The sequence below is a fragment of the Tiliqua scincoides genome, chromosome 7 (assembly GCF_035046505.1).
Source record: "Tiliqua scincoides isolate rTilSci1 chromosome 7, rTilSci1.hap2, whole genome shotgun sequence".
In the NCBI taxonomy this organism is placed as follows: Eukaryota; Metazoa; Chordata; class Lepidosauria; order Squamata; family Scincidae; genus Tiliqua; species Tiliqua scincoides.
The window spans coordinates 47,903,483-47,922,505 of NC_089827.1; the positions used below are offsets into that span (position 1 = coordinate 47,903,483).

At 40.2% G+C, this 19,023-nt stretch overlaps 1 protein-coding gene across 2 annotated transcripts in view; it reads left to right on the forward strand.

The window, feature by feature from the left end:
* KDM7A (lysine demethylase 7A) overlaps positions 1-19,023 on the forward strand; it is a 79,973-nt gene that overhangs the window by 28,385 nt on the left and 32,565 nt on the right. For both annotated transcript variants that reach the window (XM_066633933.1, XM_066633934.1), the window contains exons 3-4: positions 11,661-11,778; positions 18,426-18,586. In XM_066633933.1, coding sequence (XP_066490030.1) covers positions 11,661-11,778; positions 18,426-18,586 — 279 coding nt within the window. The remainder of the gene's footprint in view (positions 1-11,660; positions 11,779-18,425; positions 18,587-19,023) is intronic.

Genomic DNA, 19,023 nt, shown 5'->3' on the forward strand with positions numbered 1-19,023 from the left:
TATAACTGGAATTCGACAACTAGAAATTGAAATTCTGCAACTAGAAAATCAGATTAGATTTTTGTTCTTGAAAATTGAAATTTTCTACAGATTTGTGAAACTCAGCTCAGGCGTCCATGGCCATTTTTAAGGAGGCATTTGGTGAGATCAGTGGAAATAAATATTGAGGTAAAAATAGCAATTCTGAGTTTTAAACCTTTTTGACAAAGGGAGTAGCAAAGTGGTACCAAAGTGCTCTTCTTTTTTACCCCTCCCATTTTTTCAGTTACTAAACTTAATGCAATTTCTTAGCAGTAGAAAGAGATAGTTAATGTAAGCTTGATGAGCTTCATATTGATTGAAAGCATTGATTTTTGGCGGTTTGATATTTGGTGATAGGCATTTTCTGCAGAAGTTGAACTTGCACTCTGATCCAGCTTTGCATGTAAGCAGGCCTCCCTGTGTATATCGTTTGTTGGATCAGGAAAACTGGGGGCATAAACTTGAAGCAGGTTGAATGGTTTTTTTCAAGTGCCAAAATTACTTTGCCGCATTGCACTGTGTTCAAATTTGTATTTTCATCCACCTTTTGGTACAGTTTGTATCATTTATAGTAGAACTTTGATTTGGGTTCTTACCTTTTTAACAGCTTTATCAATATTTTTACTCTTAGTGGTGTTAAAAACAAGAAAGTCAGTTTTGTGGTAATTGCAGCATTCAGTAGAAAGTTACTGTAGATACTCACCTATAGGGTGAGAAATTTCTGCTAATAAATCAGATCACCACCTTGCCTTATCTGGGAGGTCACTCAGGAGTGAGGGCTTTTCAAACAAATCCCAGCACCAGGAGAAGCAATGCAGAGATAATTCGAAGGCTGTTCATTGATAAGGCAATCCCTGGCAAGCTGCAGCCAAAGTTAACCTTTTCACTGCTCCTGAGACTTGCATTTCAATTAAGCAAACCTTCTTCTCTTCAACAGAGCCTGCTGCAGCCTCATTCCATTTTGCAAATGCTTAGCAGAGGTTTGTTTCTTTTAAACACCAGAATGTAATCTTTGTTTCCATTTGAAACAAAGTCTGAAGCTATAATTCAGTGCACCATTACTTAAGAATAACACCCATGGAAAGCAATGGGTCTACTTCTGAGTAAATAGGGTTGTGACTATCTGCAGCTATACTTGCTCACAGTCATTGCTTGTTGCTTGTCTCTCCACACTGAATTGAATTGCGCACTCTCAGTTATGTATAATAAGTTGTATATGTAGAGCTTCTGTGGCTCAACACAGAGTGGCTTAACACAGGCACCCTAAAGAAGGATTTGTTTGATTTTCTTTCTAAACCGCTTTGTGAACTTCCCGTTGAAAAGCGGTATATAAATACTGTTAATAATAATAATAATAATAATAATAATAATAATTTGATTCTTGGTTCTCCTGCAGTGGTTCCCAATCTTTTTCACTTGCATATTCCTAGGCAGTCCATTTCCATAAATTGTACCCCTCATATTTGCTAAATGTTAGTAATTAATATTAATAATATAAGCCTTCATCTCCTCTATATGAAAACCCATACTTCATGTATTCATCACAGTATTTTTTCTTTATCTGTTTGAAGAATTGAAGATTGTGCCTTTTTACAGTTTTGCACCAGAACTATCCTGATAAATTCTTGGTGATTGAACACTATCCATATTATGTTTCAGCTTTTTTACTGTGCTGGTTTTCAATCACTGGTTTATACATGAATTGATGACCAAAAACTAGCTATTGGTGGGGCTTCCATAGTCAGCTAGCTACCTTCCTTGCTGGCCCTGCAAGGCATCGTGGAGCACTACCTGCCTTTTTACAAGTACCCTAAAGGTCCTTTTGAGTGCCCCTGGGGGTATATGTACCCCAGGTTGGGAACTATTGTTCAACTGGTATGTAGTTTACATTGCACTTACTCTGATAGTGTTTACAAAAAGGTTGTGAAGACCAGAATTAAAGTTAAAGAATAAAAACGTATCTTATAATCAGAGACTGAACAGTTCTTAGGTAACAATTACTGGTAGGTTATTCAGGTCTGGCCTCAGGTAAAATCTGATAGAATTATAAGCAGACATCCCCCCAAGCTAAAAAAAAAAAGCCTGACTTATCTGAGGGTCATAGAAAATTCCATGATTGTTGGCTCAAAACCTGTGCTCGACTTATCTGTGAGATCAACTTATGACCGAGTGTCTGTGGTGATTAAGAGTTTCAGGGTTTTTAAGTCTATTGGACTATAGCAGGGGTGCCCGAACCGCGGCCCTGGGCCACTTACAGCCCTTCCAATGCGGCCCCCAAGAAGCCCCCAGTTTCCAATGAGCCTCTGGAGATTTGTTGGAGCCCGCACTGGCCCAATGCAGGTGCTCTCAGCGTGAGGGCGACTGTTTGACCTCTTACTTGAGCTGTGGGATGAGGACTCCCTCCACTGCTTACTGTTTCACATCTGTGATGCAGTAGCGGCAGCAACCTTGAGCTACTGCAAGACCTTCATTCATCCATATAAGTTAATCTTTAATATATTCATTTATGTAAACTTATGTAAATTTATTCAAATTTTTAATGTAAATTAATTCCCCCCTCCCCCCGCGGCCCCTGACACAGTGTCAAAGAGATGATGTGGCCTTCCTGCGAAAAACTTTGGATGCCCCTGAACTAGAGCCAGAGTTGCAACAGTTATTGAGCTGATGTTAATGTAATGCTGTCCAGTGAGGTTTCCTGCTCCTTCCCTTGTGTTACCTGGGTTGTGAGCCTCCTAGGAATAGCACTAGGCTCCTTTTCATGTATAAAGCTAATAAAAGTGTGATGAATGTCCTGTATTCCCCTGTATGTTTTGCAGTTTTTCCTTTTGGACACGTCTAACTCCTCAAAGCTCTTGTGCAGATTCAGCAGAGCTGCTAGAAAATTGTCGTGCAGCCTTCACATGTGTTTGTGGATTCAAGAACATTCTTCCCTGTCTGTTATCCTGTATCTTATTTGCCTAGAGCAGGGCCTCTGAGAGGAATTTTATCAGTGGGGTACAAAGTTTCTTTTGGGCTGCTTTGCAAGGGGGGAGGGGTGACAGGTGAGCAGAATAGGGGCAGGGAGGGGTGAAACAGGGTGGGAGGAGGGTAGAGACAGCTAGAAAAGTCCTTGGAGCCCATGTCTACCAACCCATGTGGCATCAGTAGTGTCCCCAGCATCCCTAGTCACGGTAGTGTCCCTAGCATCCCATGCAGGCAACAAGTCTGAGTAGATAGACTCAGGAAAACGTAAGATCTCAGGAAATTTCTGGGGCCCCTCCTTTGGCTCCTGGGCCCCCTTTTTGACCCTGGGCCTGGGTACAAATTACTCCCTTTACCCCCCTCTCCTAGGCCCTGGCCTAGAGAGGCATTCCTTGCTGATTAGGCAACAAACCTGTCTAGGTAAAAGGAGTGGGATGGAGAATCCAAATGAGTTCAATTTCTCCAGTCAGGTAGCTGGATGACATCATCAAAGCTAGGTTATTCTGTGATGATGGTTACTTAAGTCCAATCGCAAGGAAGCTCTGTGTCTTTTTGTGCCAGTCATCTGTGGAACCAAATACTGGTATACAGGAAACACCCACTTACTTTCCAGTAAGAGCAGGGACAAAGGATTCCTTGGACAGTACGAGTTGCTAGCAACAGGGACTGTATTTCAAGCTGGATACTGTACATTAAGCAAATTCTTTTGCTTTTGTTTGCTCTCTTCTCTCCAAACTGGACATTTCACAGGGATTTGCTTTTGAGTAGTATTCCAACTCCATCTGCTGGGCTTTATTAGTTATTGTACCCATTTGATTAAGCTTTACTTCATGTGTGTCCAGCCAAGTTCAGGCATATTTCATCTGCCTGCTTGTACTTTTATCTATCCTTCCCCCCTTTTGATTCCCTTTCCTTTGGTCATTTAATAAACTAGTTATATTTTAATGCTTGCCTGACTAGCCCATGTTCACAGGTAATTCAGTGATCATTGCTACTTCTTGCTCTTGCAAATGCTGTTGTGGTTTTGATTTATTTTTTTTAATAAGAACTACAGTGCTCTCCTGGGAGAAGTTTTTCCCATAAGTCCCCCTTCTGCCTAGCTCTCTGTAGCTAGTGATTGTAGTAGTGCAGTGCTTCCCAAACTTTTTAGTACTGAGATCTGCTTTTAAAAGTGGGAATCTATTGCGACTCATATAACTTTACTAGACCAAAAAAGTGATCTAGAAAGAAATTTTATTAATAATAATAATTGGGGTCCTATGCTTCCAAGGCTGCTAGAGACCTTACATATAGTATGTGTGTGTAGACATTTGCTAGATTCTCCATGGAATCCCTAGAAATTGAGTTTGGTTCCCCCCAACCTTTACACCAGTGGTTCTCACACATTTAGCACCGGGACCCACTGGGACAGAATGAGAATCTTTCGGGACCCACTGGAAGTGATGTCATGAATGGAAGTGACATAATCAAACAGGAAAATTTTTAACTATCTTAGGCTGCAATCCTACCTACACTTACCCAGGAGTGAGTTTCCTTTACTATCATTGTTAAAAGAATATACATAGTAGTTTGTTAAAAGTACAGGTCTATAACATTTCCCCAAATGCAGTCACGTATCATGGTAGCATCAAGTCTAATATATTAAAAATAAAATATTGAAATGAATGGGGACCCACTTGAAATTGTCTCGTGACCCACCTAATGGGTCCCAACCCACAGTTTGAGAAACACTGCTTTACAGTTGTTCCAGGGTCCCCAGAAGGCTGAAATGGAGAGCAAGATGTGCAGTTAGGGACTTCTGGTAGAGAAAATAGGAAAATGTGATATTTTATTTTGGGGTATGAAGATTATAACATAACACAAGTAACATTCCAGCCACGAATGTGGTCTCTCCACCTGGATTGCCCGCTGCTGCAATTTTCTTCTGCAAACTGGGCAAGGGTTCTTGCAGTTTTTTTAATATTTCAGAAACTTTTCGTGACCAACCAAAAATAGGCTTGCAACGCACAAGTGGGTCTGTCACCTGGGCCTGGCTCAGGTGGCCAGGAGCTCCCTGGACACAGGGGTCTCCTCGGGAGTCAAGGCCTACTCAGGAGTAAGCCCCAAGTGTCAGCAGGACTGGAGGCCCATGCAGGGCACCTACACAGAAGTAGGGACAGGGAACAGCTGTGAGCAGGAAGACACGTGGGCCAGAAGGGTGGGGTTAGGCAGACCTGAGGTAAGCCTCATAAGGGAGCTGGAGAGGGAAGAGGGAGGTCGCTCCTCTCCAGCGGGGTGGAAGGCCAGAGGGTAGCCGGTGGGAGAAGGCAACCCAGGCCAAAGAGAGAGAGGCCTCCATAGGGAGGGGGCTGCGGTCAGCTGTAGAGGGAGGAGGCTGGGACAGAGACTTCCCTGACCCAGGGCCTGCCCAGATCCAGGGGGTATACCCTGGAGAGCCTTGGTGGTCGAGATGGGCGCTCGAAGCCAACTACAGCCCAGGAGAACCTACGGAGAAGGGAGCCAACACCAAGGGACCATGGGCTCTCCCAAGGCCAACCAGCCGGACCCCAGCCAGCTGAGGGCTGAGGGGCCTGGGCAGGGAGGCCTGGACTACAAGCTCCGAAGGATCGGGGCTGGAGCTGCGCTGACGGCAACGACATCAGTCAGCCTAGACGGAAGGGGGTTGTGAAGTAACGAGCCCCCATGAATGTAAAGAGGCTGACTCAAATAAACCGTCTATGTAAAGCTGCCATACCAGTTTCCCGCTCGTTTGTTCATCGCCGACCACCACGCCTAGACCGGGTAAGCCCCTTGCGCTCGGAATCAACCCCAGGCCAGGGGCCTCCTCCTTCCATGGACATTACAGGGTCCTAACCCACAGTTTGGGAAATACTGTGGTTGTGGATATAAAGGGAAAGTGGAGAGCAGGTAAGGGTGTGTGATTGCGAACCACTAGGCTACTACTGCTTTAGTCAGCCTGTCTTCTCTCCTGGGTGGTTTTCCCTGACAACAAACAACCGTTCCTTTTTTTAACGTACATTCTAATAATAATACAGATATTTATATACGGCCTTCCTTGATCTTTATTCAAGACTTTATTCAAGGCGGTTTACATAGGCAGGCTATTTAAATCCCCGTAGGGATTTTTACAATTGAAAGAAGGTTCTATCTTTCAAGAACCACAACATTCAGATGTTTCTTTCCGATCTGGTTTCACATTCTGGCCTCCATCCTCCCACGCTCAGAGCAGATGGAATAACTTGGCTCAGCTTGTCAGCTGCTTCAAGGTCGCACGGTGCCGGTGGCCTCGAACTGGCGACCTTGTGGATGTTATCTTCAGGCAAATGGAGGCTCTACCCTCTAGACCAGACCTCCTGCCCTAATCATTGATGAAAAAGATTCTGACTCAGATGTTTGTCATTATTTGGTTCATTTGGCCACTGTTCTGTTCACTGGTGAAGATACTTTGCATATGCACCTATTCTCAATAAGAGATGATATTGTGCTTCTATTTCTGCATCTGCAAGAAAGCAATGAAGGGTGGAGTGTGTATTTCTCCCCAAGTTTATGAAGTTTGCCAAATATTTACCAAGTACCAGCTCAGCTGTCCTAGTTGCCCATTCTTCTCCCCTATCCCTAGCTGTTTCCTTTTCAGCAGGGTGGTCTGCTTAGGCAAGACTATTTCTTTCAAACTAGAAAGATGAATGCACAATTGGTAGTGGGAGCGGGACTTTTTATTCCCAAGATGACTTCTGCCTTTGACCACATAGCCTCTAAGAACAGTGGTTCTCAAACTCTGGAAGTTTGAAAACTGCTGGTAAGTTTTGGCGGGGCCAGGGACTGGGGGTGTATATCTCAACAGCATCTAGACATATGGGGGGTGGGATCAGGAAGCCTCCCTGAGGGTCCAGGAGGCTTGCAGCCTCCTCTGCGAGCCTCCTGTCTGCTGCAGCAAGCTTCATTTTGCAATCAGAGCTCACTGCAGCAGATGGGAGGCTTATGGAGGGGGCTTTGAGCCTTCAGGACCTTCTGGGAGGCTTCCTGATTTCCCCAGGTATGTTTACACACCCCTGGGTACCTGTGGTGCCATGATAGCTGTGTCATCATTAGGGCACCTGTTCCTGGGCCATTCCCCCATGAGGGCAAATGCCCCTTTTCCCTTCCTATGGTGGGTCATGACACACCACTTTGAGAAATGCTGCTCTAGAACACTATTCAGATGGGAAGCCTGTTATTCCCCTCTCCTTTGCACCTTGTTTGCTTTAAGATTAGGAGACCAGAAAAGCAAAAAGTCTCATAATTTTTTTTAAATTCCAACTTATCAAAGTATTTATTTATTTATTGGATTTGTATTCCGCCTTTCTCCCCGAAGGGCACCCAAGGCGGTGTAAATATGGAACACGAGGGAAAGTAAATATGGAACACAAGGGAATTCCTGCAGGAATGCTTAGTAGCAAAGCAAAATGGTATGCTCCATTTTTCTCTTAGGCTGAAGGCTGCTCACCTGTTTATAGTGTGTGTTCAAACAAGTCACAGTATCACCTTGCATGAATGTAATGAAGCTAAACAAAGATAATAGGGGTGGGGGGCTGCAGGGAACTGTGGATAACTGGATCCGTGGATACTAGGAGACACCTGTAATACAGATAACATTCTTATTAAAAATAGAAATAGGCAGTTGAAGTCTCTGCAGAGTGCTGCATGTTAGGTTTTGCTAACTATTACAGGTGAACCAGATGTCTTGAACATTGTTGTTTTGAGGATGTAAGCACCTGCTCCATCTTTAAAAACAGTCATTGTTAAATGTTTCCTCTTTATTTTACGTAGTTTTTTATGCAGCAGCTAGGCATCTCAGCCTGATTTCCTTGGTCTCGTCTCTTTTGAGTTCTGTATTATCTTTTACTTCTGTTTCTAATGAAGTTGGGCAAGGAAGAAGTTTTTCTTGTTAGTTGCAATTCATATTGTATGATGTGTGTGGATTTTATTTTTGTGTTAGAGATGTCTGTTGGTTAAATTTATTATGATTGTAATTGTATGATTTATTATGAGTGGTGGAGGCTGTTTCAGTGCTGGTACTAGATTTGTTACTGAAGCTTGTGACAAACCCCTGGGTGTTGTGGCAAAAGAAATTGAAATGAGTGAAAAATGAAGTGGAAGGGAATCCATAAGGAACTAGGTCAGTGATTCTCAAATTCCCAGGGAGTTCAAGTCCTGCTGTAAGTCCTTGCAGGGGAGGGGGAAGGCAGTGATGCGATCACCAGGATTGTGTTGCTTTGGAGGAGCGCAGGGGCTTGGCTGGACTTATCAGCCTGCAGCAGTCTCCCGGGGTGGGGGGAGCCCTGTGCCAGCCTCAGCAGAGCTCTCCAACTTGTGGAGATACTAAAAATAACAATTGCAACCCACTTCTGGTGCGACACAATCCTGTTGATCACGTCACTGCCTCCCTCCACCCCACCCCTTAAGGGGGCAGAGGCCGGGGTTTTCTGACTGGGGCATCATGATGCCCCAGTTTGAGAACCGCTGAATTAGGTTGTGAAGAGAACAGGAGAAGAAAGAAAGGAATGGGTCAGCAGGCCCAGCCCAATGCTCTTTCCGACCCCCAAATCCGTCCTACTTACATCCTCAAATGGCTGTCATCCCTCTTCTCTCTCTGCCATTTGAGAAGGAAGGGAGGATGTGTAAAGGAGGGAGGAGACTTGGAGGTACAGTGGCTTCTCTCCCCTCCCTCTCTTCCCTGTCTCTCACCCTACTCAAATGGGAGAAGAATGGCTGCAGCAGTGGCAAGACTGAGGTGATTCCTTTATCACCATGCTGCTATTGCTAAGTAACTGGGAATTAAGTCAGACTCTCAATGTACTGATAGGGACACATGGACCCCCCTAGGGCACATTAGAGGGATGGTTGTGGCCACTCCTGGCCAAAACACCAGAGTCCAAGGGTGAGGTGCTTTCCTCTTACCCCAGTTTTTCCCTCCTTGGTTTTTGTCAGTGGAAAAGACCCACCAAACTTTCATCCCAGATGTGTGTGCCCCACTCTTCTATGACTGCAGTGGTAGGTGGCCACCTTCCTCCCTTTTAAAAATTTTTTTGCCACCTCCTTATCTGTCTGCTTCTTCTGCCCCCTTTTGCTTTTTTGCCATATTTTCAGCAGTCCCGTTTGCTGTTTTGCGAAGGTGGAGCGCGATTGTTCCACTCTCTTTCCCTGACCCGAGGAGCCCGGCTCTGCGCAGCCAGGGATGGCTGCTGCAGGGACTGGAGGGTGCACCCCAGTCCCTGCAGCCCGGTCAAAAGGAAACGCTTCTGGTTTAGCGGAGCGCGATCGCTCCGCTGTCACCTTCCCTGACCCAGGGAGCCCTGCTGAAGGTCGCACAGGACACCCCGTACCCCTGGGGGCTGCAGGGGGCTTGGGCAAGTGCACCAAGCCCCTGCAGCCCCCCTGAGGGGCGGGATCCTGGGGATCGCACCGCTGCCTCCCCCCGCCCCTGCAAAGACTTACTGAAGGATTCAAACTCCCTGCGAGTTTGAAAACTGCAGTTCTATGTGGTAGTGTGGAAGATACCTTCTGTGTGTGGTGCCTTAAAAATCTGAATTTAGTCACTGCTGAAAAACAGTACTGTACAATATATTGGCTATTATCTGATGTTGAGGGGATCACACTTTTGGAAAGCTAGCTACTTTTATCCATGAAGTATACCTGTATTTGAATATAATTGGAATCTTTGGGTCACTAGGCCAGAGCAGTGGTTGTCACACATTTAGCATCAGGACCCATTTTTAGAAAAAGAATCTTGTTGGGACCTACCGGAAGTGATGTCATGACCAGAAGTGACATCATCAAGCAGGAAATTTAACAATCCTAGGCTGCAATCCTACCCAGACTTACCCAGGAGTAAGTCTATTTACTATAATTGTTAAAAGCATATACATAGTAGAAGTACAGGTCTGCAACATTTCCCCAATTGCAGTCACATGCTATGGTAGCATCAAGTCTAATGTATTAAAAATAAAGTATTGAAATGAATGGGGACCCACCTGAAATTGGCTTGCTACCCACCTAGTGGGTCCCAACCCACAGTTTAAGAAACACTGGACCAGAGAATTGTATTCCACATTAGGTAACCATGTTTAATTGCTCCAAAACCAAAAGTATATATTATAGGATAAAGTTAGAAGTCAGTATATCATTTGGGATAATTATCTGTTAAATATAGTACCTCTTTGAAAATGTCTTAATGATACTTTGATGTAAAGGTACTTTCAGTCTAGTTGGATTCTTCTGCAGACCAAAATAGTTTTTTTTAAAGACAAGATTGGTCTTTCAGTTTTTTAAATTTATCGCTTTCCACTGTGTGGTTGAGTTGAAATTGAGTTGAAAGTTTTAAGTTCTTTAAAAAAATAATGAAAATTTTGAGTAGATTAATCTCTACATTTGAAAATGTGGTTGTAGTGGTATAGTTTCTTATAAGTAACATTAAGCTTTTAACAGACATACTGATTTGTCCTTAAGAGGAGTTCAGTTACATCAGAGCCTTTTTGTCTTGCCTTTTTAATAGAGCAGCTGCCTACCTTAATAACTGTCAGATGCCATTGGCTGCTTTCCAAAGTGGTCATTGAGCTTGTAGAAACAGGTGTGTACACATGGAAAGAATGATACGCATCACTCTGCACAAAACTATGCATACTAAGAGTTGACATACACACACCGGCTGCTGTATGGAAGCTGCTTTAAATGACTCTGTATAGCAGCTGCCTCTGTACAGCAAGCTGTTTCTATGCATCAAAAAACTAAATGCATTTTTTTTGCCCCAGTGGTGTAGAGAATACCCCACTTCCTCTGATGAGGTGTTGGATACAGTGGTTTGTAGTATGGACATGCCTTTTATCTGGGAACCTTTTAAAGCAGTCTCCATATGCTGCCTGTCCAGTGTGTGCCACTCTTTGGTAGGCTGTGATTCAGACAAACACAAGCCTTTGTTGACCGACTCCGAGAACTTGACATCTGTATTTACTGTGAATAAGAATTTTTCAACTTCAGTTATTGGACTTCTTTTTTAGATAACTATTTGCAGATATAACGTATTATAGCAATATTTTTCAGCTACTTCAGTTAGGTGTAGAATAATATTTCTCAGTTTTTGAAATAATGGACATGTAATCAGATTTCTAGTATTTTGCTAGCAGTTCCATGTGCCTTAGGTTGACTTCTAAATGAAAACTGAAATCAAACTCTCATGTCTGGAAGGATGACTAAGGAAATTACAGCATCCCAAATTCTTATGTGTGGTGGTAGTAATCATCTCCCTGACATATCTGCTATCTGTTAACAGTAAAATCAGTTTTCGGTAAAAACAGTAAAATTTTAATGGCATTTCCATGCCTATGGGTAAATTTATTCTCCAGCTTTTGACAGAGAAAGTTTTAATTGCTTATTGATGTGGAGTAGCTAATCTGAAACTAGTTGATGTTCACTGTGAGCCAGGGTGGTGATAGTTGAACTTGGACTAGAGAAACCTTGGCTTATACCCCTGTTCAGTTGTGAATTTCCCTGGGTGACCTTGGGCAACCCCCACATACGAACCCCCACAAAATGTTGGGATAAAATGGAATAATCCCTGAACCCTTGGTGGAAGAGCATGGTACAAATTTGATGGTGTTTACAATATTAGAAGCTAATTTAATATTTTACTCCGCACTGTCTAGTGAAGAAGAGAAGAAATTGGCACAGACATGACTATACTGAATTTGATGATGGCTCTAAGCCAGTTCAAGCTGGAACACGAACATTTGTTAAACAGCTACGTGCACGTTCATTTCCAAGGTAAGATGTTTCTCATTAGAAATTATAAGAGCAGGTAAAATAGGTCTAGTTGTTGCTGAATTGATCAAATTCAACATATAGTTGGTGCCTCAGGATCCTCAAGGGATCAGTTCTTGAACCTTCCCCCTGCAGATACCGAAAACCACGGATAATGAAGCCTGCAGGTACTGTTCGGCACCTTTAAACTCTACAAAGGTGACTGGAGCTGTGCTCTGGTCACCTCTGGAGGGCTTTCTGAAGCCTGCAGAGGCCGTGACTCTGTGGTCTTAGGAATGGTCCTGAAGTGCAAAGAAAGCAACTTGCAGTTTCTCTCCAGAAACCTGAAGTGATATTTTTTGCCCTTGTAAGGCCTTCTGAGAGTTCAGGTTGGACCAAGTCTGGCTCAATGCAAGTCCAGGGGACCCATGTTGAGCCAGATCCGTGAATGGAAAATCTGCTGATAAATAGGCTCAACCTGTACTGTGTTTGAAAACATAATTAAAGTATCATTTGGACAGTGGGTTCATTATGTCAACTGTGTAAGACTTGTCAAGGATGAAGAAAGCATTTCAGGTAGGCAGATTATTTCCTTTGGAGGGCTTACTTATATCAAGGATCATCTAGCTGCTTCAAACAATGATTCTTCGTTTATACTCTAAGCTTTGTTGCATAGAGAATTAGTTCGAGGGCATCTAATTGTGTTGAACTCTAGTGCTCTGTGCTGTGGGAAAAAATCTTATTTCAGGGGATCAAGGTTGCTGTGCCAGTTTGCTACACTATAGTCAAAGGAAGTTATGGAAAATGTGCAGATTATGGGTATGGGACTTCTGGTTAGGGAGACATGGCAGGTTGACGGCTGCTGGAAGCTCTGCTTATCAGCAGATACATCTGTCGGATTTAATCTAAACACCCCTGGATTGAAAGTGGCTATGGCGTGAGATTAACCACAATTAACTCCAGAACGTTCCTGTTTTATCTTCCTGGGGCGAAGGCTCTGGGTGTAAAACAGTTTCAGAGCGAAGGAGTTGGAGACTATCGAGCTCAGCCACGGACGTAAATGTAAGCCTGACTCCCCTTTCTATAGCTTTATTTTTCTGGGGCTTGTAGCGGAGAACAGAGAAAGAAATATTTGGACTTGAAAGATAAAGAGGGACCAATAGCAACAAGACAAGAAATAACTAAAGGACTAAGAATTAAGAACTATAAAGAGTTAAAAGGAAAAAAATTATGGGATACAGTATAAATGCCTACCTAGTTGAGTGGATTTTCAAGCTGGGATCGAGACTGTTGAGAAGAGAAACGTTAAGAGTTTTTATAAAACCCTTTTGGAGTTGATTCCTTTGGAGTTTTTATTTTTATAAAACTCTACTGTGTGTGGGAAGAAGGAAGATGGTCTCACTTTTTTGTCGTGTTTTTTTTTCCGAGCTTATCAGTTTTGTTTACCATTTCTTCTGGGAAGTGAGAAGCTTGTTATGGTTATAATACTTTGTTTAAGTTACCAACATTAATAATACAAGATAATAAAATTAAAACAATAGGCTGCTTGCTGAGGTTTCTGCATAAAGGAGTATACTGATATCTGGTGGCGAATTAAGACAACTACTTGTGAAGTGTTACAGATTGGAACACCTGTGGAAATTTAAGATCATTACCTGTAGATTGTGATAGACTGAGATTTTTAAAGGGATAATGGCCACTACTAGGAGACGTAATACGCTGGAACAGATACATAAAGAGAAATCTCCACCAAGATCATCAGGGAAAGAGCTGAATTTGGAAACTATTCAAGATTTACTAATGAAGATGGAAAATCATTTGCAGAAAAAAATAGAAGAGATGGATGGGAGATTCGAAACAATACATCAAGAAATGCAGGAGATGAAATTACAGATGCAAACAAACATGTCATGTTGGGATACAATGTGGGAAGAAACAGAGACAAAGATAAAAGGGATAAATGACACAATAAAAGTTCATGAGACAAAATTTGAGGATTTAGAAGTCAGAGACGATAGGAATCAGGATATGTTGGCATTGATGGAACAGGCGCAAAAAGAAAATATTTTAAGATTCAGAGCTGTACCAGAACAGGAAGGAGAGGAGATAAAAGCCAGGATGAGAGAAATTTTGGCAATTTGTTTACAAAGTGATCCTAATGAGATGGAGTTGGAGATTGATAGTCTACAGAGTAAATACAAGGATTGCAAGGTTGAGAATTTCAAAGAGATGTACTAGTGCATTTCACAAGAAAAAGGATATGGTTCTACAAGCAGCATGCAAAGATAAAGCTTACAGTAGAAGGAGTACAGATTATTGTGATGACGGAGGTTCTACTTAGAATTCTAAAGAAAAGGAAAGAATATGGCTTTCTGGTGGATGTTTTGAAGCAGAAGAAAATTATCTTCAGATGGTGTGAACTGGAAGGAGTTACCTTTAGATTTCAGAGTAGAACCTATAGAATAGATACAGTTCAGAAAGCTAAAGATTTTATGAAGGAATTCGAAGGGGGAGAAGAAAGAAGAAAACAGGAAAATCAAAAGGACATGCAACAAGTCCAAATAGACTTTCAAACAATTAGTTCAGCAGATTAGCTATGGAGTATAAGTTTTTATTTTGGAACATTAATGGAGCTAATGCTCCAAATAAGAGGAAAAAAGTATTTTATTATTTGAAGAAACTTAATAAAGATGTGATTTGCCTTTTAGAGACGCACATTAAAAAAGGTCATACAAATTACTTAATAAAGAAAAAGTTAGGTCAAGAATTTTTTTCAACAAATTCAAAGAAGAAAAATGGAGTGGTTATGTATGTTAAAGATTATTTAAAACCCAAATTTGTGTTTGCAGATGAAAAAGGCAGGTGGTTGGCTGTGGAAATTATTAATTCAGAACTTTACTTTTGGGTTTGTATGCTCCAAATCAAGAAAGAGGAGTCTTTTTTTTTTTTTAAGGCAACTATTGGATGTACTCTTAAATTACTCATACCCAAGTTATTGTTTGATGGGAGATTAGAATGCAGTTGTGTCACCACAAAGGGACAAAAAATCTGAGAAAGATTAAGATTTCTCAAGGAAAATTACCAAAAACCTTTTTTGATTTGGTAGAAGCTTTTAGGGGTTGTAGACATTTGGTGACAAATGAATGGAAATACAAAAGAGTTTACCTATTATTCAGAAAGACACAGATCATTTTCAAGAATAGATATGTTTTGGGTGATGGACATTGCAGTAAAAACTTCTGTCAAAGACTTTTTCAGATCATAATCCAATAACTATGACTATTAAGAAGAAACCTACAACATATAGATGGAGATTGAATGAATTGTTACAAAAAGAGGTTATAATAAAGGATGCTAAGCAGAAATTAAGGGAATTTTTTAATCTGAATTTAAATAAGGGAACAGAAATGAGGACAGTTTGGGACGCTAGTAAAGCCTTTATGAGAGGATACTTTATTCAGAAAAGTATAGAATGGAAAAAAGAGAGACTAAGTTTCAGAAAATTGAGGAGGAAATTAAAAAAGAATATGAGCTAATAGAAGTCCCAGGAGATAAAAAAAATAGTACAGCAAATAAAAGATTTACAGCATCAACTATCTTTGATGGTGAATCAAATGGAAATTAAATTAAAGTTTGTGAAACAAAGATATTTTGAGCATGCCAACAAACTAGGAAAATGGTTGGCCTACAAATTGAGGAAGGAGAGAGAGAAGAGTAATTTTAAAATTGCAGGAGGCAGGAAAAATGTATACTGATCAGGAGGATAGAAAAAAATTATTATGCTAATTTATACAAATGTCAGAAAATAGATCAAGTAGAAATAAAGAACTACTTGGATAAACAAAACTTACCAAAAATGTCTGAAGAACAAAGGAAAATTCTAAATAACTCCATGTGAAATTGTAGAGGCAATAAAGAAGATTAATACAGATAAAGCTCCGGGTCCAGATGGTCTAACAGGTAGATTTTATAAATGTTTAAAAGAAGTAAGTCTACCATTGCTTAACACAATGAATATTTTGCAGACTGGGAAAATGCCAGATTCATGGAAAGCAGCAAATATAACTTTGATTCCTAAAGAACGACAGGATTTGATGGACATAAAAAATTACAGACCTATTTCCTTGTTGAATAATGACTATAAAATATTTACAGCAATTTTAGCAACTAGAATGAAGAAGATATTACAAAATCTTATACATGAAGATCAATGTGGTTTTTTTACCGAAAAGACACATGAGTGATAATATCAGAATAGTATTGGATTTGTTGGAATACTATGATAAAAGAATAGAGAAACAATTAGCATTGATTTTTTTTAGACTTTGAGAAGGCGTTTGACAATTTGAGTTGGACTTTCTTGATTACTGTCTTAGAGAAGATGAATTTTGGAGGGAATTTTATTCAATGGATAAAGTCAGTTTATACATCACAAACTGTGCAGGTAGTGGTAAATGGAGAACTATCAACAGTGTTTGAGATCCAAAACAGAACACGACAAGAATGTCCACTGTCACCACTTTTATTTATACTTGCCCTAGAAGTGTTGTGTAGACATATCAGACAAGATGAAAGACTACAAGGTGCAAAGACTAAAATTGAATGCTTTAAATTAAGAGCGTTTGCAGATGATATGGTTTTGATCTTAGAAAAACCTTTAAAAGACAACGAGTTGTTGATGGTTAAGTTGAAGAAATTTGAATCATTAGCAGGATTTAAGATAAACAGAAAACTAAAATTTTATCTAAAAATATGAATATACAAGACCAACCGAAGTTGATGAATAAGACTAGGTTCAAAGTGGAGAAAAAGATTAAGTATTTAGGTATTATTTTGACAAACATGAATTGTATGTTATTTCAAAATATGTTAAAGTTTGGTGTGAAATCAAAAAAGATTTCGCAAGATGGGAAAGGTTGAAATTATCTTTTTTGGGAAGGATATCCATAATCAAAATGAATGTATTACCGAAAATGCCTTTTCTTTTTCAGAATATACCCTCTTATACCAATATACCAATATTACTCTCTGATAAACCCTTTAAAGAGTGGCAGAAAGATGTGACAGGTTTTATATGGCAAGAGAAAAAACCGAGAGTGAAATTTAAGATTTTGCAAGATGCAAAAGAAAGAGGAGGTTTAGTACTGCCAGACCTGAAGACTTATTATGCATCATGTTGTTTTCTGTGGCTTAAAGAATGGATATTGCTGCAAAATAAAAAAATTGTTGAAGTTAGAAGGATATGATTTAAGATTTGGTTGGCATGGATATCTTTGGTATGATAAGTTGAAAGTGAATATGGAATTTAAGAATCATTATGTTAGACATGCACTGTGGAAGATATGGAATCAATATAAAAAAAGATTTTATAACAAAATTCCACTCTCAACCTCACCACAAGAAGCACATTTTGGTTTGGGAACAGCACAAAGAGACAAATGGTTATTGTGTAAGAATATATTGAAATTTAACCAAGGTCAATGTATGTTGAAGTCCAGAGAAGAACTGATTGCAGAGGGTTTTGACTGCCAGTGGTTTATGTATTTATAATTATTAGAAAGATTTAAAACTGATAAAAAATTATATGGCTTTGAAGAGGGAGAGTCAATATTGGAGAAACAACTAAGATCAGATGAGCAAGTAATATCTAAAATATATAAATTGCTTTTGAAATTTGAAACAGAACATGAACAGGTCAAAGAATGCATGATCCAGTGGGCGAAAAATGTGGGCCATGAACTCTCAATGGGCAGATGGGAGAAACTATGAATAAAACAGATAAAATTTACTCTGAATGTTAACATTAAGGAAAATATATATAAGATTATTTATCGATGGTATGTGACACCAAGTAACTTAGCCAAAATGTATGAAAGTATGTCCAATAGTTGTTGGAAATGTAAGAAACAAGAGGGAACCTTTTACCACATGTGGTGGACGTGTTCAAAAGTAAAAAAATATTGGTTACAAATTCATGCACAGATACAGTTGATCTTAAAAACAAATATACAGTTGAAGCCAGAAGTATTTTTATTAGGTATGACAGATGAATATGTGGAAAGAAAAAATGAAGTTTTATTTTTGTATATGATAAGTGCTGCCAGAATACTTTATGCTCAAAATTGGAAGACTATAAACATACCCTCGATAGAAGAATGGTGGACAAAACTTATGAACTTTGCAGAGATGGACAAACTCACAACTTTACTTAAGGAGAACTCAACAAAAAACTTCTTGAAAAATTGGAAACCAATTATTGATTTTTTGAAACAGAGAAAACAATAATTTAATGTATTATGGATTTGAAGATTGGTTTTAAAGGATTAGATAAATAATATAGACATTTGTTAATGTTTAGACTTTATGTATCTAAAATATAAGTAGTAGGAATTTTTTGGCTTAGCTCCTGCTACACCATTAGAGTATTGTTTATGTATGTGTTTATGTATTTTATGTTATAGTTAAATAAAAGAGGAAAAAATGTGCAGATTATGTATAAAAATGCTACAGAGATATGAAGAAAGTCTTAAATTCTGTTGCCGTAAATGCTAATTTGATTGTCATTAATACATTCACAGATTGGGTGGGATTGAACAAACAAAGAGGATTATTTTAAATTGAATAATACTATTGGTTTTTAAAACATTGGAGTGATTTTTTTTCTTTTTCAGTGCTGATGAAATCATTTTGAAAATGCATGGCAGCCAGCTGACGCACAGATACCTCGAGAAGCATGGGTTTGATGTTCCCATAATGGTTCCTAAATTAGATGGCTTAGGTCTCAGACTTCCTCCCTCTACTTTTTCTGTTCTGGATGTGGAACGATACGTAGGTATGGTGTATACTTCAAAAAACAGACTAGAGTAGAAATACTTGGTAAATAGAGGCAACCCCCCCCCCATTCATGGCAGATACGTTCCTGTGGCTACCATGGACACCTGAAATGGTAGATAGCAGCGAACCTTACTCAAATTCCTCCCCCATGGCACTCATGACTCACTCCATTTGCAAATGCTTTGCAAGCGGCATCTTTTTCTTTTTGCTTTGGAATGCTTTGGCAAAGGAAGTGATTGCGAGAACCTAGACTTGTAGCCAGAGGTGTCACTAGAGTTTGTCACCTGGTGCAAGAACTGATTGTGCCACCCCCATGATGGACTTCCTCCCATACCAGACCATTCAGAATAAATTGCAATATTATATGCACAACCTAAATGCAGTGACATCACTAGAGTTGGTGTAACCCCCATTAACCTTATTTATTGTTTGTTT